At 37.1% G+C, this 20,830-nt stretch overlaps 1 protein-coding gene across 3 annotated transcripts in view; it reads right to left on the bottom strand.

Annotated features, from left to right (window-relative positions):
- Positions 1-20,830, bottom strand: part of LRCH1 (leucine rich repeats and calponin homology domain containing 1) — a 117,363-nt gene that overhangs the window by 57,993 nt on the left and 38,540 nt on the right. For all 3 annotated transcript variants that reach the window (XM_069010520.1, XM_069010528.1, XM_069010537.1), the window contains exons 2-3: positions 3,517-3,661; positions 554-680 (exon numbers count right to left, since the gene is read on the bottom strand). In XM_069010520.1, the coding sequence (XP_068866621.1) occupies positions 554-680; positions 3,517-3,661 (272 nt within the window). The remainder of the gene's footprint in view (positions 1-553; positions 681-3,516; positions 3,662-20,830) is intronic.

The following is a 20,830-nucleotide window of genomic DNA, read 5'->3' as shown; positions in this document are numbered from 1 at the left end:
CTGCTTGCAGAAAGAGTATTCATGTGGACAGCTTTGAAAACAAGAGGAGTATAATCAATTTGTAGATTGGTTTAGATGGGTGCTCCAGGAAAAGAAGGTTGCATGATAAATGTAGTGAAATAAAATGAAAATAGAGACCAGTATCACAAGCGGAATGCAGTGTGGTAAGCAGATAGTAACAACACAGAAAGGAAGCAGGAGGGGAGGGTGCTACAGGGGGGTACAACCTTGCAGAGTCTGATGCCAAAACTTATGAACTCTATACAGTGAAACAGGGAGCCAGGGCAGGCAGAGAGCAAAACTGGTAAAGATGAGGAACTCTGAGTTTTGAATGCACCGAGGGCAGTGATGTTGTTTAAAACAGTCCTGAAGAACATAAAAGAAACTCTTATTGTGTTACTATCCAACACACTTGAGAAGTTAAAAACTTAAGTTTTGCAAACTACATTATAGTATTAAGCACTTGTTCAAATATATGTGAAAAGTGAATTTTATTGTTTCTATTTAAACTCGAAGTCAAAATAAAAAGTGAAAAAAAAGATCAGTAACATACCAATTCCATTAACTGTTTTAGCTGACCTATCTCTTCTGGAAGGGAACCTAGCTTATTGTTACTTGCAATTAAGACTTTTAGAGGAAGACCACACAGGCAAGCTGGCAAAGAAGAAAGCTGATTTCGACTGCAACAAAACAAAACAAAATATTAAAATCATCAGTGATGTTCTGCTGTATACTCACAAACTCTGAGAGCTGCAAAATTTCTTCATTTACATGGGTTATATTTTATGCAGATAAAATTGAAATTTTCAAATGGCAATCATTAAGAAGAGACTTGCACATCAGAAATACCTGATTATTGACTAACAATACTGCAGAATTTACCACTCTGGAAAAAATGCATTGCAACAGTTTAACAACATTGTAACAAATCTATTTGTCACAAAGAACAGCTGTTTCCCTTCCTAATGAATACAGGAAAGTCAACTGAGACAGTATTTTGCAAGTATTTAAACATTCCTGTGGTTTTATGTGCCATTAAAATGGATGCCTTTTGTTCCAACTGAAAAACAAATATATAAATTACAGACAAAATGGTTATTTTCTCAATTAATTTAAAGTACATTTATAATTGAAGATTACTTGGTACATCTTGTTCTACAGTTCTGTGCTATTAACCCAGGTAAATACAGCAAACTTTTCTGGACTATCAATGGTTCATTTCTTTCCAAGACTCATAAGCTTGAAGATGACAAATGTCATGACCCTTTGTGATGTCCACAAGATTAAAAATACTAATTTGTGGCTCAAGTCCCAGAAGAAACTTTATGCTTGTCAGAATAACATAGTAATTACTCTCTACTAGAATATTTTAAAGTTTTCTTAAAATGTAACATTTTCTTTCTTATGATTATTAACCTGTAGTAAAACAATGAACAGTAACTTTAAGTGGCAACCCAGTACAAATCATTTTAATTAGCTCCTGCCTACATGTTAAGGCTTCAGAAAGTAAAGATGTATGACTGAACTCTGGAAACATGTGGGAAAAATTATCAGCAGGACTTGCAATACTGAGGTGAAGCAAAACCAAACAAAAATCAAAATTCCACAAGTTGCAAAGCATTTCTTCAGCTGCCAATCCAACAGTGTGCTACAAAGATGCATATAAAGATGCATATTCATGCTCCACACAACAGTCTCTAAATACTGTACAAAGCAAACCACCATCATATCTCTGCTGCACATGCCAGGATACAGACAGATACCAAGTAGCAAATCCAAAGAAAATAAAAATGAGAAATCCAACTACTAACCAGCAGCAGCTGAAAAAAAGTATCAATGCTTATTGTGCAGCCAGGTTTTTTAATTCTAGCGATCTTACAGAAGACCAAGACACAACTTTTTTTAAAAATTACTTGGAAATATTTTTTCAAGTTCTAAAGAGCTCAAATTGAGGAAGCCTACACTTTAAAACAGTCACCCTATGCTGCAGATCAGACACAGATAAAAAATAAGTAAAACCAATGTTTAAGTTCCACAGAACTCAGAAGCAACCCACTAAGAGATAAGGAACAGAGCATAACCAGGGCAAGTGAGTAATAAATCATCATTAGTTTAAAAGGAATTTCTTTAAATAAAACATGAGCAGTATCCACCAAAGCCCAAAGACTATATATAGATGTCTTGGCATCGCTTTCTAATGCTGTTTAACATATGGGCTCTGCTGGTAACAGGCACAAAAATATGCGTTTTAAATGTATTATATATTTCTTGCCAAGAAGCAACGTGGTTAGAAAGTCAAGGATGTATTTCCTTCTTCAGACTGTTCACTACATTCAGCTAACACAGGGAAGGGCACATTCAGGTGAAGAGGGGATTTTAAACTGAGAGAAATTACCTTATTTAATCAAATGAAAAGATTCCTTTTAATTTTGTCCAATTTACTGTCATATGTGATATAAAATCTATTATAGTTTTGTGATGACTCAGATAAATTCTATCACTACATAGAGTTCTAATTCACTGCTTCATGACATTGAGTTCTAACCAAGTTAATTCTAATTCCTAAATTTACCAAGACATTTTATGTATATTTAATAATTTAATCCAGTTTTTAAGTTCTTTATGTATATCTAACAAACACTAATTCAAAAGCTCAAGTGCTATTTCTTGCATATGTGCAGATACCCAGGATATACTATTCCACTTAAATTTTTAGAGGCAAAATAGTGTTCCACAGTGGCCAAGACTGCAGTACAGTAATACAGACTTGAGAAAGATCCTCAGTGTTGATAAAACTGATGATCAAACCTTCATTCCCTGAATTTAAAAGGCCAAGAGCCATTTCACCTGCTACTCAGACCTCATTCTCGTGAAGACTAGACTGTTACATCTTCACCCCAGCTGAAAAAGGGCTCACCTGCCCTCCATCAGAGCACGTGTGCATTCACCTGCACTTGAACTCGCAGCAATTCTCTGCACTCATCAGTATTCACACACATTCTTCCCGGAAAGGAGGAAAAGGTGTCTAACACTTTGCCACTTTCTCCTAAAAAAGGCAGCAGCTATATTTCTTTCATAATTATCACTATGCTAGTGATAGATATAGAATCATGCTCTTCCATTCCATTCCCTATGGAGAAAAATAGAAATCCTTTGTCTCTGTCCCTCCATCTTTTTAACTGCAAGATGTATGTCAAATTTTAAAAAATTTGTCATCAGAAGTGAATTAAAAGAATACAACTGTTTGGATGTGATTAGCATTCTGGATTTGTTAGAAGGTTAAGAGACAAAACTGTACTAATATTGCTTGGTTTTCTTTTAATAACTATTTTTACATTTTGGCATTTATGAGGCCTTCATACAGAGCTGTCTCTGCAGCCAATGAGCTTTTGCATTACCCTTTTCAGTAACATGAAAAAATGTAGTCAGTTGTGCCAGAAGCTTATGAAGTGCAGACAAAAAAAGCTTTACATATTTGCAAATAAACAAAAAAAAATGTGGCAAAGTTAAACTTACCTCAAATTTAAGTAAGTTAGCATTTGCAAGTTTACTATGGCATCTGGTATAACTTTGATACAATTGTGGTATAGATTTAGTGTTTCCAGTGACACAAAATGGCACAACTCCGTAGGAACTTCAGTTAACCTATTCTTGGATAAATCTGAAAATAGGAAAAAGAGAGAAGGTACATTTTTAGAAGCATCAGAAAGATGCACTTTGAAAAGCTGTGCCTTATTAAAGTAAGTGAATAAATATAATTTACAGGGAGACAGCAAATTAGACCAGTATTTTTATTAAGCAAAGTAAAACTAGTACAATCTTTTACAATTTTGAAACGGAACAGGCTGCACATAAAAGAGCAAACATTCAATTAGGATTTATTTGGTCTAATAAAAAGTAATTATTTGCAGGAATCAATACGCTGAGGAAATAGTTGCAAACAGATTCCAAAGCTCATATAATATATCCAAAGATCTAGCCAACACACTGTTAGACATCTGCAAATAATGATAGCTTTGAGAGAAAACAAGCAACCACGATTACATCTTTAATTTCTTTAAATAAATAATTAAATTAGGTAATTCTTCAAACTGACTTCTCTCTCTCTTGTGTCTAAACCATTTATAAATGAATGCTACCTAAAGAAACAGCAGAGGTCTTCAAGAATGGATTTTATATAAATACATACAAGACAACAATGATGGATTCCAATCCCCCAAAGCCACTGCTTGTAACCACAGAACAAAAGCTTTTTACTTTTCATCAGTTATTCATTCATTTCCCATTCTAAGCACACAGACACAAAGGAAAATAAGGAGGAAAAAAGGTTACTGAGTTTTGTTACTTAACTACCACCGTATGAAGAATGAGGTGTCATAATACCGATGTAAGCTCAAGTCATAAAATAATAGTGCATGCCAGTATTCAAGTGAATCAACTGGGTTCAAATCATTGTTTAAATAGTGTTGCAGAACAAATCTCTTATCCTCAGAAACTACACAAATGCCACCTACCCATGTCATCAGCCAGATAACCTGAATTGAAGAATGGTCACCTGTTAAGTGGAAGGAACAGGAATGTACCTATGCAAAAAGTGAAATGTCTGATGGTAAAGAAAAAAATAGAACTTAATTATCTCCTCACTTCACTGCTGCTATTTTAGGCCTGGTGCCTGATCCTTCAAAGCTTCTTTCAAAGCTTACTTAAATTAAATAAAGGAAAAAGCAGCCAAAATATGGATTGTTTCCACAACCCTGATGACCTGTTTCCTGTCTTTAGGGCCATAAATCATATTTTTTCTTTTTGTGAACAAACAGGTAGAAGTCTGAAGAATTTTTTAACTTCCTTCGAAGTTTGCTGTACAGAAGCACAGCTTGAATTCAAACCTATCACCAGTCAGAAGGACTTACTAGTTTTGTTCTTGTCTCCTGCAATGCAAGCTGAAATTCAGCACATTCTATTCTTTGTCAGCTTCCACTTGGCTTCACCTCATTGCTTCCAACAAGGAGTTGGTTTCATTATTCCATCCCCTACCAAGACAGTTGTGATGGCCTACATGCACAGTAACTGAGAGCAGCTCTGCTGACCCTAATGGTAGCATGACAGAGTTGAGCACCTCAACCAAAATTATTCACTTCTAAGTTACTATACAACAGCAACTCTAACTGCTCTGCTTTCTCTTACCAGGCTTTGATGGTGGTTAGATGCAGCATTACCTCAGATTCTCCTTCCCTTTATTTCTGACATCAAACAAAAGCATTCCCTGTTGAGTGAATCTTACTACTGTTTCAAAGCAGGAGAAAGCTCTTCAGTGTTCCTCTGGTTTAGTGCTTTAATTCTCTACTGTTTTCTATTTATACTGCGAGCATTTGTTTACCAGCATGGCATTCCAAAAGAACTCTGCTGCTATGTTTCTAGCTATGTTTATTATCAGATATTAACAGAAGACTGACATGCTGTAACTTTTTGAATCATGCAGGGGCTATTCATATTTTACAATTTGATTGCAAAAAAACTTGCTTTCTTTAAATCATATTTTTCTATGGTGACATTGCTACGAACATCCTGCTCACTTTCTCCTTTAAAGTGGAAGGAGCAGCAAAATTCAGATGAGTAAAGTGAACTCTCCTAATGCAGTTCTGGAGCTCGTGGCACGAGCTCTGGCGTGCCCCAGGTCACAGAGAGTCCAGCTGCGTTCTTCTGTGCGTTGCTGAAGCGACTTCGGCATCAAGAAGGGTGCTGCTGGCTGGGCTCGCTGGCTTCTTTGCAAGGGGAACACGGCAGGAGCCGATGGGATCGGCTCACATTAGCTCGGAGACAAAGGAAGAGAGAGGCTGTTCTGGTCTGGCTCCTAACAGGTTTATTGTCAGAAGTCTCGCAACCAGAACATGGCAATGATCTTAAGCTGGGGTCCCGCCGAGAGGCTTTCCCTCATTTTTATAGGGAGTTTGAAAACCGCGGGGAAAGGGGAAAACAACCAATGAGTTACAAGCCAGGGGAAGGATACAATTTAACAAGAACCACTGGGGAAAACCGAGAGGCGGGAATTATAACAAAGAACCCAGTGAACAACCGAGTAACCGAGAAATTTCCCGAACCGGGGGAGGCGGCTTGGACCCGGGCACTGCCCAGGGGGTGCGGCTGAGGCTTCTGAGCCGCCCCTCGACCCACCCTCCGAGTCTGCCTCTTCGGGAAACTCGATCCAGGGGAGGGACTGGGATTGATTAGCATCTCGCTGCCCCAGCCCCACAGTGGGCTGGGTCACAGCAACACTCTCCATCCAGGGTGAAAACAACCTGTATGGCTAAATCCATCTCCAACTAGATGGAGAGTATTAACGCGTCCTTCACCTGATCCCTCTCCAGTGATTCACAGATCAAAACCTGCGAACACTAAAATGTTACTTCTTCTCAAACTGCAGCCTGCCACCTTAACTCCCTCTTCATGCCCGTTCACATTTATCTTCACATCAAAAAAAACCTGTTGCCACAATATTTGACTCACTCTTGAAAAATTCCAGTATCTCAAAAAAATCAAAATAGCAACTAGACTGACCCTATTCCTAAAACAGACATTACTACCACAATTAAATGCCTTTAATTTTTTTCTTAATTTTTTTATTACTATCTTTTGTTCTCAAAATTTTCTTTCCGAAGAAAGAAAAACAAAAACCACACAGATCATAACAGACAAATCCCCTCCTATCATCCACAGGACCATGGGTTATAGGACACACTACACACACAACAAAGGAAGTCAATTATTTGTTGCTGTCTAGTTATCACAGTATGATAATTTCAACACCTGTATCTATAGTTGCTTCCTAAATAATTATTATGATGACAACCATAATAATTCTTAAAAAACTAATCTATTCACAGTATAAGGCAGAGGAATAAAAACTACACATTTTATTTACCACTGTTGTAACATAACTTAATAGAAAAAGCAGAAGTTTGTCACTGTAGTTTACTGATAAAAGGCATCATTAATAGCAAATCTGAATGTCTTTGTGGAACACAGTACTGGAATGGAATCTGACATACAGAATACCCATCACATTTTTAACTAGTGGCATAATTTCTGCCAAAAAATAGACCTGCCTGATCATATGGAAGTAAAAAAAGAAAACAGATTGCTTTTATTCAATCCTAGAATGAATGTGAGCCTCTGAACATGATACAGCTGTGAAGAAAGCTTAGCAGCTTTCTGAAAATTCCATACAGGAACGCACATCTTCACAACCTAAAAGGAAAAGAGCCTGCATAACAGTTTTATACTGCACCTTATAAGCCCATAAAGACATGTAGAGTAACCGCTGAAGTTTACATAATTATTTTGGTACTACTTTATACGAAGGTACTTTTGCCTCAAATTTCTGCATCTTACAGTCTGTAAAACACTCAGAGTTAACCTGAAATACAAGTTCTAGAATAAAAACAAGAATTTAGACTTTAGGAAACCTTTTGAACATACTGAGAAAAATAGTATGCATAATATCTTGGTTTTGTCACCATTCATAAATTTTTTTTTCATAAAAATTCATAATTTTTTTCATTTCTGAAAAATATTTTGCAAAGGCATTCTTGGGTTATTTAGGTAACAGGAGAAATGCAGAAACTACACTTTTAAACAACTTGTGAAAATACTTTCAAAGTACAGAAACAACTAGTTGGCAAACCTTTAGTTTTTTCCTGCAATTCTTTAACTCTACACTTCCCAAATTGCTATGCTACACATCCCCCTTACGTCACTAATTTGAAGAACAACACTTCATGGTAGTTACTAATAATGAAGATAATGTACAGACTGGCTTTTGCTACAGAAATGAAAATGAACAGAGGGGTGGAATTTGCTGGTGTTTAAAAGAATTTTGAACAATTTGCTTAGGCTATGTAACACAGGGGAAATCTAACAAATTAATGAATCTATGATAGCAGAAGGACATTTCATAGTTGCCAAGACAGTACAGGTAGGTTTCACCTGAGGTCACTATTTCCTGTAAGTTCTATTATGAAATAGGTGACACAAATATGAAACAATGGGGCAGAGGGACTCCATGCAATGGCGTGAGCTTCCTGTTTTAAATGAAATGCACCATTCATTCATTATTTGTGACACCAAGATATTTTCAAACTACATCTGGCTTCACTTTGTCTTTCCCTGCCAAGAACAAGTTTGTTAAAACTCCAAAATAAAGTAACAGAACACAAAAAAATAAACAAACCAGTTTAGAAAAATATTAGATGGAATCTTGATCTTTAAGAGTCAGCAGAATTCTGGCACAATGACACAGCTTTTGCATGAGAAATATTACTGTGTTGGAAGCCAGACAGAAACTACACAAAATAAGCACTTCCTTAGCTGGGAGCAAACAATAAAAAGCAAAAAAGTTCACACCGGTAAGTAAGCATTTAACAGAAGACTCCAAGCCTTGTTTGGTGACTGGCCCACTGCATGGCCAGGAAGCACACTGCCATTACACCAGTAATTACTGGCCCCCATCCCTGGGGCAAAACCTTTTCATTCCTGTAGCTCTGACAACCTCCACCACAATGAAGTGCCACCACTGAGTAGGACCTTCCTGACTTCACATTTTACAGACACATAACCAAGTGCCACTATATATGTATATACTATATACACATGGTACAAAACACTGCACTGCAGAAACCAAAATGGTTTTGTCAAAATAAGAAAAATAATATTAGAAGTCAGATAGTTACAATTCTTTCACTAAGGCTACTGAAGTGCTCCAATTTTACTACTTTCCAGTGATTAATATATTATTAAATATCAGTTATTAGCACATTATTAAATTAAAATTACACACTATTCATGAGAGCTAAACAACTTAAGACTTTAAATTGTAACAGTAATTCCTGAAACAAATATGCATATCCACTACTACACCATAAATCCTGGCCAAGAACTTCAAAGAAAGCAGTTTATTAAAAAGCAGTGATTTACACATTTCAGATGTTAGACAAATTCACTCTAAGTTTATGTTTCTAGCACACAAACCAACAATAGACAAAAGTTGAATCTGTGCTATAAGCATCTATCCACCATTGAACAGGAACATATCTATATCTATGTGTGTATATATATATATATATATATATACACACACACATGAAATACCTGTATTTGCTATGAAGTTCTGAAATCAAGAAATTGCAAGGGAAAAAAGTTGCCCAAACAACCCTAATTCCAGCCCACCAAGTCCCCTTTTTTGTAGGATTCAGCACTTACTGAATAAAAGTAATAATTTTGAAGAAGCGATTTGCATTTGTACTCAGATACCATTCAAGGTATTCAAATGAGATGTCTGAAATGCATTTGACAAGGAATTCAAACAATTCACTGTAAAAGCCTAAAAAAATAGTAAGCTCAACCCTAATTTCATAATGCAAATAACAACGTTAGAAAATACATGAAGAAGTCTATAAAGGCATAACTATATGGAGCTCTTCCTCTTATACTGTCAGCTACCCATAGTTTTATCAGTCTTTGAAGAAGCCTGTATTTCCTCATTAGCAAGGTATATATTCATTGGCAACTGAAGCCACAAATTGATGGCACCATATTTTGGGCATCTTTTTGAATATCTACTTAAAGTGCACTTTGGATCTTTGGCAACACTGTACCCCACTTTGGCAAAGAGGGCAAGTAATCTACTCTCAATATAAGACAATCAATCAAATGTCAATGACCTCTAATGAAGCAATTACTTTGTTCCAGCCCTCCCCCTAAATGGTAGGAAAATACACCATTCTAGAGACAAATGCTATCCCGTAGTCATGAAAACACTAACGTAACTATGAAGTGCTACATACTTTTAAGACATGCCCTATGAGTTGTCATTATCTCCATACTCATGGCAGGATACCTACTCGTCCTCTTTCAGCCAGAATTTATGAATAATTTATGAATGTTAGGTGTACAGCCAGCTTTTACTGCAGTCAGCAACTTCCAGGACAGTGATGCTACACGAGTGAAAAAGAGACAGCAAAGATCTCCACTGCCTCTGGCATCAAATGCATTATGCTTTACTTGTGACCATTATGCCAAAAAAATGCACGGCATTTCTTCACTAACAGACATTTCTATCTTAGTTACTTAGCAAGCAGAGTAACAAATAACAGAAGACAATGAATGTTCAGTAAAAATAATTCTGCTTCCTATAAGGAAAAAATATTATATAGTAATGCATAGGCCCAAAGTTTTTCCTTCTGAAAGTACAACTTGTACCAGATTGAAAAAATGTAGCTCTAATGTTGATTCCTAGCAAAGCCATCATTACTGATCCCATAGTATGTAACAATAGCATCTGGATCAACACTGCTGAGTCCAGGTGTACAGCTGCTGACTCAAAACATGTAGAAAGTGCATCTGTCTCAGGCAGAAAGACATAAAAACATACAGAGTTACTTAGCAAGCAGAGTAACAAATAACAGAAGACAATGAATGTTCAGTAAAAATAATTCTGCTTCCTATAAGGAAAAAATATTATATAGTAATGCATAGGCCCAAAGTTTTTCCTTCTGAAAGTACAACTTGTACCAGATTGAAAAAATGTAGCTCTAATGTTGATTCCTAGCAAAGCCATCATTACTGATCCCATAGTATGTAACAATAGCATCTGGATCAACACTGCTGAGTCCAGGTGTACAGCTGCTGACTCAAAACATGTAGAAAGTGCATCTGTCTCAGGCAGAAAGACATAAAAACATACAGACCTTGCAAGACAGTATTTTGAAAAGATTATTAAGCAACCCTTCCATCTCGTACCTTTGGTAAGCACTACTTCTGAGCACTCTCAGCATGTTTTCCATTTCTGTCTGTCTCCCACTGATTAATTTAAGAACTAACATTAAAAATCTCCACCGCAAAGTCGCAGTTAAATTAGGAGTACACTAGACATGTAGGAAATTTCAAAGTAATCATATATATACTTTTTGTATACACTTTTCTTTTAATCACTAGATTTAACACATCAAAAGTTTCTCCTTTACCACTGTGTATAATATGTGGGCAATTTAAAGGGCTAATACAGAGAGGAACTAAATGTGGGACTTAGAGGAAAGGGGGAAAAAAACCAGGACTGAATAAAAACAGGCTGAGAGCAGCAACTCGTAGAGCCTGGCAGAGGTGTCACCACTAGAGGGGGCCCCGATCTCACAGACGTGGCCAACACCCTGCAAGGGTGTTCCTCCTTTTGCTTCTTTTAGAGCCCATCCCCAGCGGATGAAGGGGACAGAAACAGGAAGGTTCGCTTTAAAACCACCCCTGGGCACTCCAATGAACCTGTCGCCCACCAGTTTTCAAAATATCATAAATGTAGCTGCTCAGTTGCAATCGTTACTGCAGGAAGCAAATACATACACTGATGTCCAACAGTGTTAAACCCTCAAAAAGAAAGTCCATTCTAAAATAGTCACATTGAAGTACTTTTCCCCAGCCTTTACTCAGAAGAATATGAGGCATCCTTGAATCCTCTGTAGTACAGCAATAGCAATGTTTGCCAAAATTATGACACATTTGACAAAGACCCTGCTTGCATTTCACCCCAGCAATCATTATTTACTCTATTCCATCCATCACAATGGAATACATGGCTTACTTTTCCACAGTGACCTGCAATAAAGCACGGCCAAATGTAAGAAACATGCATCCTACATTTTTTCTTAGGTAGTGCACTAACTAGCCTGAAGCAATCCAGCATTGTGCAAACATCACTTCAGGGTTTTTTGTTTCCTCTGTGTGAAATAAGAGAGGAAGGAGGGAGCAAAAGGCTGGCATATTCTTATTATTAGCTCCATGGCACACTCCAGTTCCAAGGAGACAAAAGGAAATTTCTCTGCAAGAAACGTGGTCAACAGAGTATCACAAGTCTGGAGGAACAAAAAAGAGAAGGTTAATATAGCAGTCTGCTTCATTATCGCACCTGCTTTTAGGTGCCAACACGTAACATTTAAATTTCTCCTTTTCCGTCTCCTTCTTCAGGACAACAGTGGTTTGGGGTTAAGATTGACAGAAAAAACTGCTGGAAATGAATCTGTTGTGAAAGTGCGTAAGATTCCCTAAAAACATACTGTAAGAAAACAGGATTATTCCTGCAGACCTCCATGTAGGTACAAATAGATGTGGACTAGGGTGGGTTGACCCTGGCTGCCCACCAGGTGCCCACCCAGTGGCTCTATCACTCCCATCATCAGAAGGACAGAGGGAGAAAACACAATGAAAAAGCTCATATATCAAGATAAGGACAGGAGAAATCACTCACCAGTCACTGTCATGGGCAAAAAACAGACTCAGCTTGAGAAATTTAATTTATTGCCAACTAGTAAGAGAGTTGGGTAATGAGAAACAATGACATGACTAAAATCACCTTCCCCCATACCCTTTTTCCAGGCTCAACTTCTCTAATGATTCTCCTATTTCTCGCCCAGCCCCTATGTCCCTCAGTGGTGCAGAGGAACAGGGAATGGGAGTTGTGGTCAGTCCATAAACACATCGTTTCTGCCACTCCTTCCTCCTCTTACTCTTCCCCTACTCCCAGACAGGTTCATCCCATGGGCTACAGTCCTTCATTAACTTCTCCAACACAGGTCCTTCCCACAGGCTGTAGTACTTCAAGAACTGCTCCTGTGTGGGTCCTCTTGCCATGCGAACTCCATACAGGCACCCAAACACTTGTATCATGAGATGGAAAAAAGTATCTAGCAGCAAACACGTTCCATCAACACAATGACCTTTAATAACATGTGGTATGAAACCCAGTTCATGGCCCATGAAGAATTCCTCCTTCTCCCACGCCTTCTGCACAAGAGGGAGAATCCAAGTCATTAATTTTCATTCCTCAACAACCAACCAGCCCTAAGAAGGATCAATGGATTGTATCACGCCAGTATTGTATGCATCAGCCTGAGCAGGACAAATATTTCTGGAGTTTTCTCAGACATGGCAGCAGTAAGAAGAAATCTTCATTCAACTCTAAAAACTTTAAAAACTGCCATCTATCTCCCATTTTTAGCCTTTATAGTAGGTTGAGTCAGAGCACTGGAGAAAATAACTGAAGTGTTTACATCATGCACTATCCAGCTGAATACCTTTACTGTATGGAACTACATTTCAGTCATCTGCCTGAACTGTTCCTATTGGCACATGAAAAAAAAATTCACAGGGAACACCCACAAATGAGAGGAGGGCTTTCTCTGCCTTCTCTGTGGAAACAAAAAGTGTATCTTGATACTGAAAAGTCCTCAACATTAGCTTCAGACACCACAGGTACACTTTAATTATTAGCACGGAATGATGCAAGATCAGGTAAAACTGAAGGCTGTAAGAGGACTTCCAGGTATATTAGAGATGTCTAGCAGAACTAAGACTTAAATTATGGAGGGTTTTTTTCTGAAAGAAGAAGAGTGACCACTACTTTCATCAAATTCAAAAGAAAAGTTGAAAAATATATAAATTTCATACACATGTATATAAATGTGCAGGTACACAACCTTATTCCATTCAAGCAACTTCTACCTATTGGAGAACTGGAAAAGATGTGAAATAAAACCAGAAATTGCATTCTATTGCAAAGAAGGCAGTGGATCCCTGCACAGACATACTCTTCCAGCATCTTCTAGTACAAATCTCTTGTTTCAGCCACAGAGATCTTCTTTCTTAAAGCTGTCTACTTTGGAAGTCAACACCTTCCACCTCCATGGGGGAATTCCACATGATGTTCTTAAAAACAGCAGGATGTAATCTAATGGTCTCAAACCTTTTCCAGCCCCCAGACAGCACTTCTAAGAAGAAATAAGCTGAATGCAATGTCCAGGTTTGGTTTTCACTCCATTCTCTCTTTTAATAGCTATTATTTATTTTTTTCCCCTCAAGCTGTGAAGAGAGGACACTATTTATGCTACGCATTATCTGCCTCAATGACCTGCTCAAAGAGAAGTTACTTCACATTTACCATCTGGTATAAGTAGCACATAAACCAATTTCTGTGAAGCAGCTCACTTGCCTGCACTTTGAGGGTGATTATTTTTCACACCTGACAGACTTAAAATGCTACATTTGCTTTTTTAAAATTCATTTTACACATGAACAGTCTCACTGTTCTGTAAGAAAATCTGCTACAAACATGGAAACGAACAAAAGTTATTTGATCTTTGGGTATATCAAATGCATGAGGGCAAAGACATGAGAAAGCTACCTGATGCTAATTTACAGTGGCATGGAAAGCAGAGTATTACTCATCTAATCACTTCCCTTTCTGTCTGCCCATCTCCCACAGATGTCAGGGTTAATCTCCCTTATCTATATTATTCATGTCCTTCTCCCACAATGGCTCTTGAAGTCAGCACAACATAATTGTAACAGTTTATCAACACAAATCTGTTTTGTACCATGAAAGCTGACTTACACTATTGATCACAACCTTAAACAATGAAGTAATTATATGGCTGTTACCCAGTAGGTATAACATCTGAAAGAATGGCTAAGTCTTTCAGACTTCTAAACAGAACAGAAATCCATGAAAACATTATCAAAAAGTAAGGTACCAAGAAAGAAAAATCCTGGAATAAACAAATTGAGGTGTAACAAATAACCAAAAATCAGATGGCTATTCCTAGATTACAAAAAAAAAAAAGGAAAAAATAATAAAAACATTTCCTTGAACTGAAAGCAAAATGAGCACAATACATATTTTATCCATCCTTAAAAAAACCCCAAAACAAACTAAAAACCACGTAGCTGGAACCACTAGAACTACAGACCTATAATTTTTGTACTAAGATCTCCAGCCTATGTAAGTGTTCCCATGGCTCTTTCTTAAGTTTAAGACAATGTTTCTCAACCTTATAATTTTTTTTTCCTTCATAATCAAAGAACCTTGCCTTCTTTGGGGAAAACAAAACCAAAACAGATATCCAGTATGCTGCTGATTGGTCAGGGAGGGGTTGGATGGATAACATATGCAACTTCTTTTTTTAACTTGTTTTAACAAGTCATAGTTTACAACAGGATTTTAATCTAACATCTTTACAAGATAAGACACATCAGATACACAGACTCCAAAAAGACTTGGGAGGGGGAAGTAAAATTCACACACACAACCTTCACTTATAAATAACCCAGTGCCTGTGACTGGGCAGGCAGAAAGCACCTATGTTTGCTCTAATTCTTGCTGGGGGATACAAGTGGGAATAAGGCAGCAGGCACCAACGGCACTTGTGGGGCAGCCTGAAACCACAACGCAGTATCAGTGCTGCTGCTATGTAATGACTGCATGGCAATACATGTTTTGAAAGGACAAAAGAAAGTTTCCTTCTGGTCTAATTTCTTCCATTTGTTGTTTTTTTTGGGGGGGACACTTCACAGTCAGTCTTCTGAAATGCACAAAATAGTTCAACACTCATCAGTATAGCCTACTAAGCCCGGCCTAAAATTTCTGCTTCTGGTGTTCATTTCTATTTCCATATTCATTTTCCTTTCAAGCTACCTTCCAGGAGGTCAAAGTTCCAACTTACAGGCTAGGTATTACCATGGTATTTTTCTATAAGAATGATTTTGGGCTGAGTATTCTTTCTGAAGGAATTCAGTCGTGCTTTTGCTTTTATGCATATCTGAACTTGCACCTTCCTCTTCGTTTGATGGCTCATGCGCTCTCAGTGTGGTAACAATGGGTTATCACAGACACAGAACAGGTTGCATAAAAAGCAGGAAAGGGACAGGAAAATGTTAATTCACTATCAATATCCCCATCAATAATTAAAACAAAATGTAATGAACTACAGACTGTGAGGTCTGATCCTGAAAAGGCTACAACAGCTCGTTTATTTATTCCCAAATGAGAACCCTGCAGGTAGATAATGAGGAGTCCTGTGAAGAGCTAATGGACAGCATTATTACCTTTCAGTTATCGTAGCCTGGTGTGTAGAAGCAAAGTCTAAGCAAGATTTAACAGATCTTAGATTTAAGAAGTCCAGTAACTGCAGTGCTGTAACACTGTTGTTATATTTAAAAATAAAAAAAAACCCAAACCCCAACCTTTTACTCAATCTGCTTTCTTCCTGGTGATAAAATATAATAATGCTTTAATGAAACAGTGGGGGTTTGTCAGAAGACAAAATTCTTCGTTGTACAAGCTGTGAACCTGCTCAAATCAGTGACAAATAATGTTTTGATACACATGCTGCTGCAAATCCAGGTCAGTTTTTGTGAAAAACAGAATCAAGATAAAAGCTTCAGGACTAGAACTTGAAAGATTTGGGGAAAACACCTTAAACTGCGGCAGCAGAAAGTGCAAAATATTTTTTGGGGTTTTTTTTTTAAGAACTTTTTGGCTTGATTTGTTTATCCAGCATTTACATTTTAAAATCTTTACAATGAGATGAACTGTTAACTTTTAAGTCTTCCACCAGAGAAGGTGCTGAACCTGGTTGTTCAGAATGCTGAACCTGCTAACCTTATACTACCACTACTGTTACTCAGTGGCTAAACTTCTACTGATATCATGAATTCTAAATGTGCCATTTTGACTTACTTCAATTTTTAAGTCATTAATGCACTGCAAAACTCACCGATTTAATAACATACTTTTAACAGACTAAACATTCTGACTCAATAACTGGTATTTTAAATGTACTCCAAACAAGTTCATTAATACACAGGTAAAGTGATCCACTGGTGATTTAGACAACTGTATGACTTTTCAGACAGTAATAAAAGTCATCCTGTCAGGACTTTGACTCTTCACAAATTCATTCCCAAATACACAGTATCTCAGTGTTAAGTACTTCAGTCATCCCTAGAAAGAAGAGGTTGCACCTAATGAGAAAACTCAGGTTTTAATTGAAAAATTGCCTGACATTCTCCGATCACAATTTCTTTTCTGCATTCGATAAACAAGTCTCACATTTTTATCTAACTCCCTCCCAATTCAGCCTCTTTTTACTCAGAAAAAAAGAAAAAAAAAAAAAGAACAAAAAATAAAAGAAAAACAAAAAGCCAAGAGTTCACAAGAGGCTCTAAAATTTTCATTTGGACTTATTCCAAAACTGGGTAATCTTTGTGACTGACACATACTCTCCTCAACTCACATTCCCTCTCCCTCTGCCTCATCAAAACAGTTAGATAGGAAATTCATTCTTTTGGGAAGAACTTCTAAAGAGATTCACCAGCAAATATACAATTATAAATGCATTTTAGTTCAGAAACAAAAAAAAGAGCTCTGATTATGCAGAAATTATGAATCATTTCAACCAGCAGTTTTTCTCTGCAGGGATGACAATAACACATACCCCCATGTGTTTCCTATGCTTACTTAATGAAAGTCTCATCTCTGAAGTTTGTTTATTCCAGATTAGCAGATAGCAGAAAATCAACTCTAACACAACAAGCTTCTAATGTGGCTTGTTCTGAGCCCTCTGCCAGCACACCTGCAGATATACTGAAGGTGTTACTGGAGACTATTATTCCAGAGTTATATACTCCATGCAAGATGCAAGACAACTGTTGTGCTATGAACTGTCAGTTGCTCTGTTTTCTGTACACAGCAGGATTTGATTTCACAGAAAGCTAATTTTAACCCTTGACTAAGAATAGAAATATCTATTTTATACCATGCTCTTGTAACAAGTGAAAAAGTTTAAAAGGTTATAAAACCTGCTTAAAAGGTTAGTTTACACTTTAAAATCAAGCATCTCAAGATTTAAAATGCCAGGAAGCTTAAGATATATTCTGTCGTGATCTGCTATATCATCTGAAATCTTTTGCAGGACGCATTTGTGATTAACAAATTCTCCTACAGTTTTTTCCAATGCCTTACATGCAGGAGGGCTTTTTCCTTGATTCTACAGCTCACTTGCTGTACATCCACCCACATGGATATGTGGGGCTAAGGACAAAGACTGCCCTTTTAACAATTCCTCCCCTCACTTCTTGCCTGCGATATTCATGAGAACATTATTTTCTCCCAGTCATTCTTCTACAAGACAAATAAGCAAGCTGGTTTCTTCTAGTTTTTTCTTGCTGCAGTTTTCCTGACCATCCCAGTCCTTTTCTACACCTGTTCCAGTCTTAAGTCACCTTCCTTGAACAGGAATGGGACAGAACCCACCACAGGAGTTTTATGTTACACCATTGCCATGCATAAAATCATTAAGAATTTCTACTCTGCATTGAAATAGATTTTCTGATAAAGCCTCAAGAAAAAAATCAGATGATTAAGATTTGTCATACTGGTGGCTTGTGACCACCTTTACAACTATCATCTAGGTTTTCTTCCTTTACTAATTATCAGTGATGAAATCACAACTTAGAGCAGCCACTTCACTTTGTGACTCTTTAAATTTTCTTGTGGACCATTTTCTACAGAGCAATGAATGTTTCCAGTGCTAAATGTACCCTGAGTGTTGTCATAAATCAGTGATCTCACCATAAGGAAGTAAAAGTGCTTAAGAAACACAACACTAGGTGAAAAAACAAACAAAACCAAACCTTGACACTAGAATATACTTTGTTTCTTGTAACAAAGTTTCAAATCTCAGAACTAAGTTACCTACTTCAGCTGAAATTAAAGAAACAGAGAAACAACTAACACCATAAAAATAAAGAAGCGAAAAATACCACCAACTTTTTTGCTCACAAGTAGACTGTAAGCAACAGCATTTTCTACTACAAGTTTTTAACAACGAAGTGTTAGGCAAGTATCCACAAGCATATCTGGCATTACAAATCTCAGTTGTAACTCCAAAGATAAAAGCTATGATCCTTTAGTAAACTATGCCAATAATCAAACCAGTGGTTTAACAGTATATTATTTCAAAACATGTGTATTGCCATTTGTAACTAAGTTTCCCTAAGTCTGCTTTTGTCAAACTCTGGAAGAGAATCTTGCCCACGCCATTCCTTTCCACCAATACATCAGCCATATCTTAATCATGAAACCAGTTCTTGACATTTTCCACTAGCAAAGCCCATTTCAGAGGTTAAACAAACCTCTAAAAAAATAAGAAAAATTTATTTAGGCTTAATTTAAGGGTTTTTTTAGGTTAATAAAGGTCTAAAGCGATGCTTACTAAAACAAATCTCTTTCACAACATAAAAACACTTAAACCAAGTATGAACAGATTAAACTGTATGCATTTGTTATTAGGAAATATTTTTAATATAAAGTACATATAATTTATAATTACACTTTATAAATTAAAAAAGTATACTATGCTCATGAGTGAGTTTGCTGATGTGAAATGACATCAGTCATTTGTCAACAACTCCCCATCAACATCAACAACTCAGAGGTATGCGCTAGCATTTCCACTTCATATTGCATCTTTTCCAATGTGACAGAATCCATGCAAACAACCTCAGCAACTCCCATCAGGGAAGATCCATTTGTTATCCCACAATTTGTTTTTTTTTGAAAACCAAGAAAAATTGCTGCAAGGAGGCAAGATAAGTTACAAGTCTGGACATTGTAGCCAAATTCCAACATTGTTTATTAACGATATACACACTGGATTTACATGCAAATATTTTGCGAAGAGGAAAACAAATACCAGCATGCACAGAGGAAGGAGGGAACTTAGCCTTTCCTTCAGGCATGATGAGCAAAGCATCATTAGCGACTGTGGCACAGCAGTTCCCTGAACAAACACAGTAGCTGTGGAAGAGGACATTGGAAGGAGCAGGAAGAGGCTGGCAAAGACCTGGACCAGCATCCCCTTCATCAGGCAACACTGAAACAAAAAAATACAGCCTAGTCCGGCTGGAGTCCCGTTTGCATACATTGGAGACAAAGCAGGAAGACAGAATAACAGCACCCAAGATGGAAAACCTCTGTTTGCTCAGCTCTAGTGAACAACTCATCTTCAGCACCATGTAGGACACAACACCTAAAAGAATGACTCAATGAGAGTTATTCACAGATCTGTGAGATCACTGCCCTTGACAGAAAGGAAGGGAAGGCAGAGCCAGAATTCTGCTGCCTTTCTTTCAGCAGGTGAATGGCCAATGCAGACTGTACTCAACAATGCACTTGCCTTTGTTTTTCCAAGGACATAAAAGCATAGATGATTTTTCACAATTTTTTCAAATGTAGAAGTTAAAAGACAGTAACAGAGAAAGAGCATTTTCACCTCTAAATTCAGTTCTACTTCAGATGAGCAATGCATACAGACTACTTGCTTCTGCACAGCAGGTTTTTTAAGAGTTTATCCTCCTATGTTATTTCATGATAGTGAAGAGGAAAAATAAAATTAGTCACTGCTATCCATTTATCAGCTCTTGAATGCTGAAAGACAATGTCAAAGCTGAAAGCAGAATTTTCCTTCTAGGATAATTAATTAGTAATAGGATAGTCTAGGATCACAGTGTAAAATGCATCTGGTTCAGGTAAAACCTGAACAAATTAAGATTCCAACACAGATATATGCTTTAGAGGAAATAAAATCCTTCCTACAAATAAGACTGCATCATTATAAGGAGATACAAAAAAGGTTGCTCTAAGGTGCGGGGGGTTTTTTAAACACTGTAATTATCATACTTGTTCCTCACTAGACATTATCATAGTCTAAATGTACCCAAATGGCTTTGGATTTCTTTAAAAGGAAGTAAATTTCAATTCAGACATTGCATGACTGTTACAAGAACAATTTGTCATTGACAGGAACAAGGAAACAGGGGAGGAGGAAATTTCAATCCTTGCATATGGAACATTTATAAATAAGCAGGAATAAAAAACCCCTCTCGAAAGCACAAATGTCACCAACATACTCTTTAGACTATAATAGTCTTAAGTATTATTACACATGTAATA

Source organism: Aphelocoma coerulescens, chromosome 1 (genome assembly GCF_041296385.1).
Source record: "Aphelocoma coerulescens isolate FSJ_1873_10779 chromosome 1, UR_Acoe_1.0, whole genome shotgun sequence".
NCBI classification, from domain to species: domain Eukaryota; kingdom Metazoa; phylum Chordata; class Aves; order Passeriformes; family Corvidae; genus Aphelocoma; species Aphelocoma coerulescens.
This window is presented reverse-complemented; position numbering and strand designations above follow the sequence as displayed.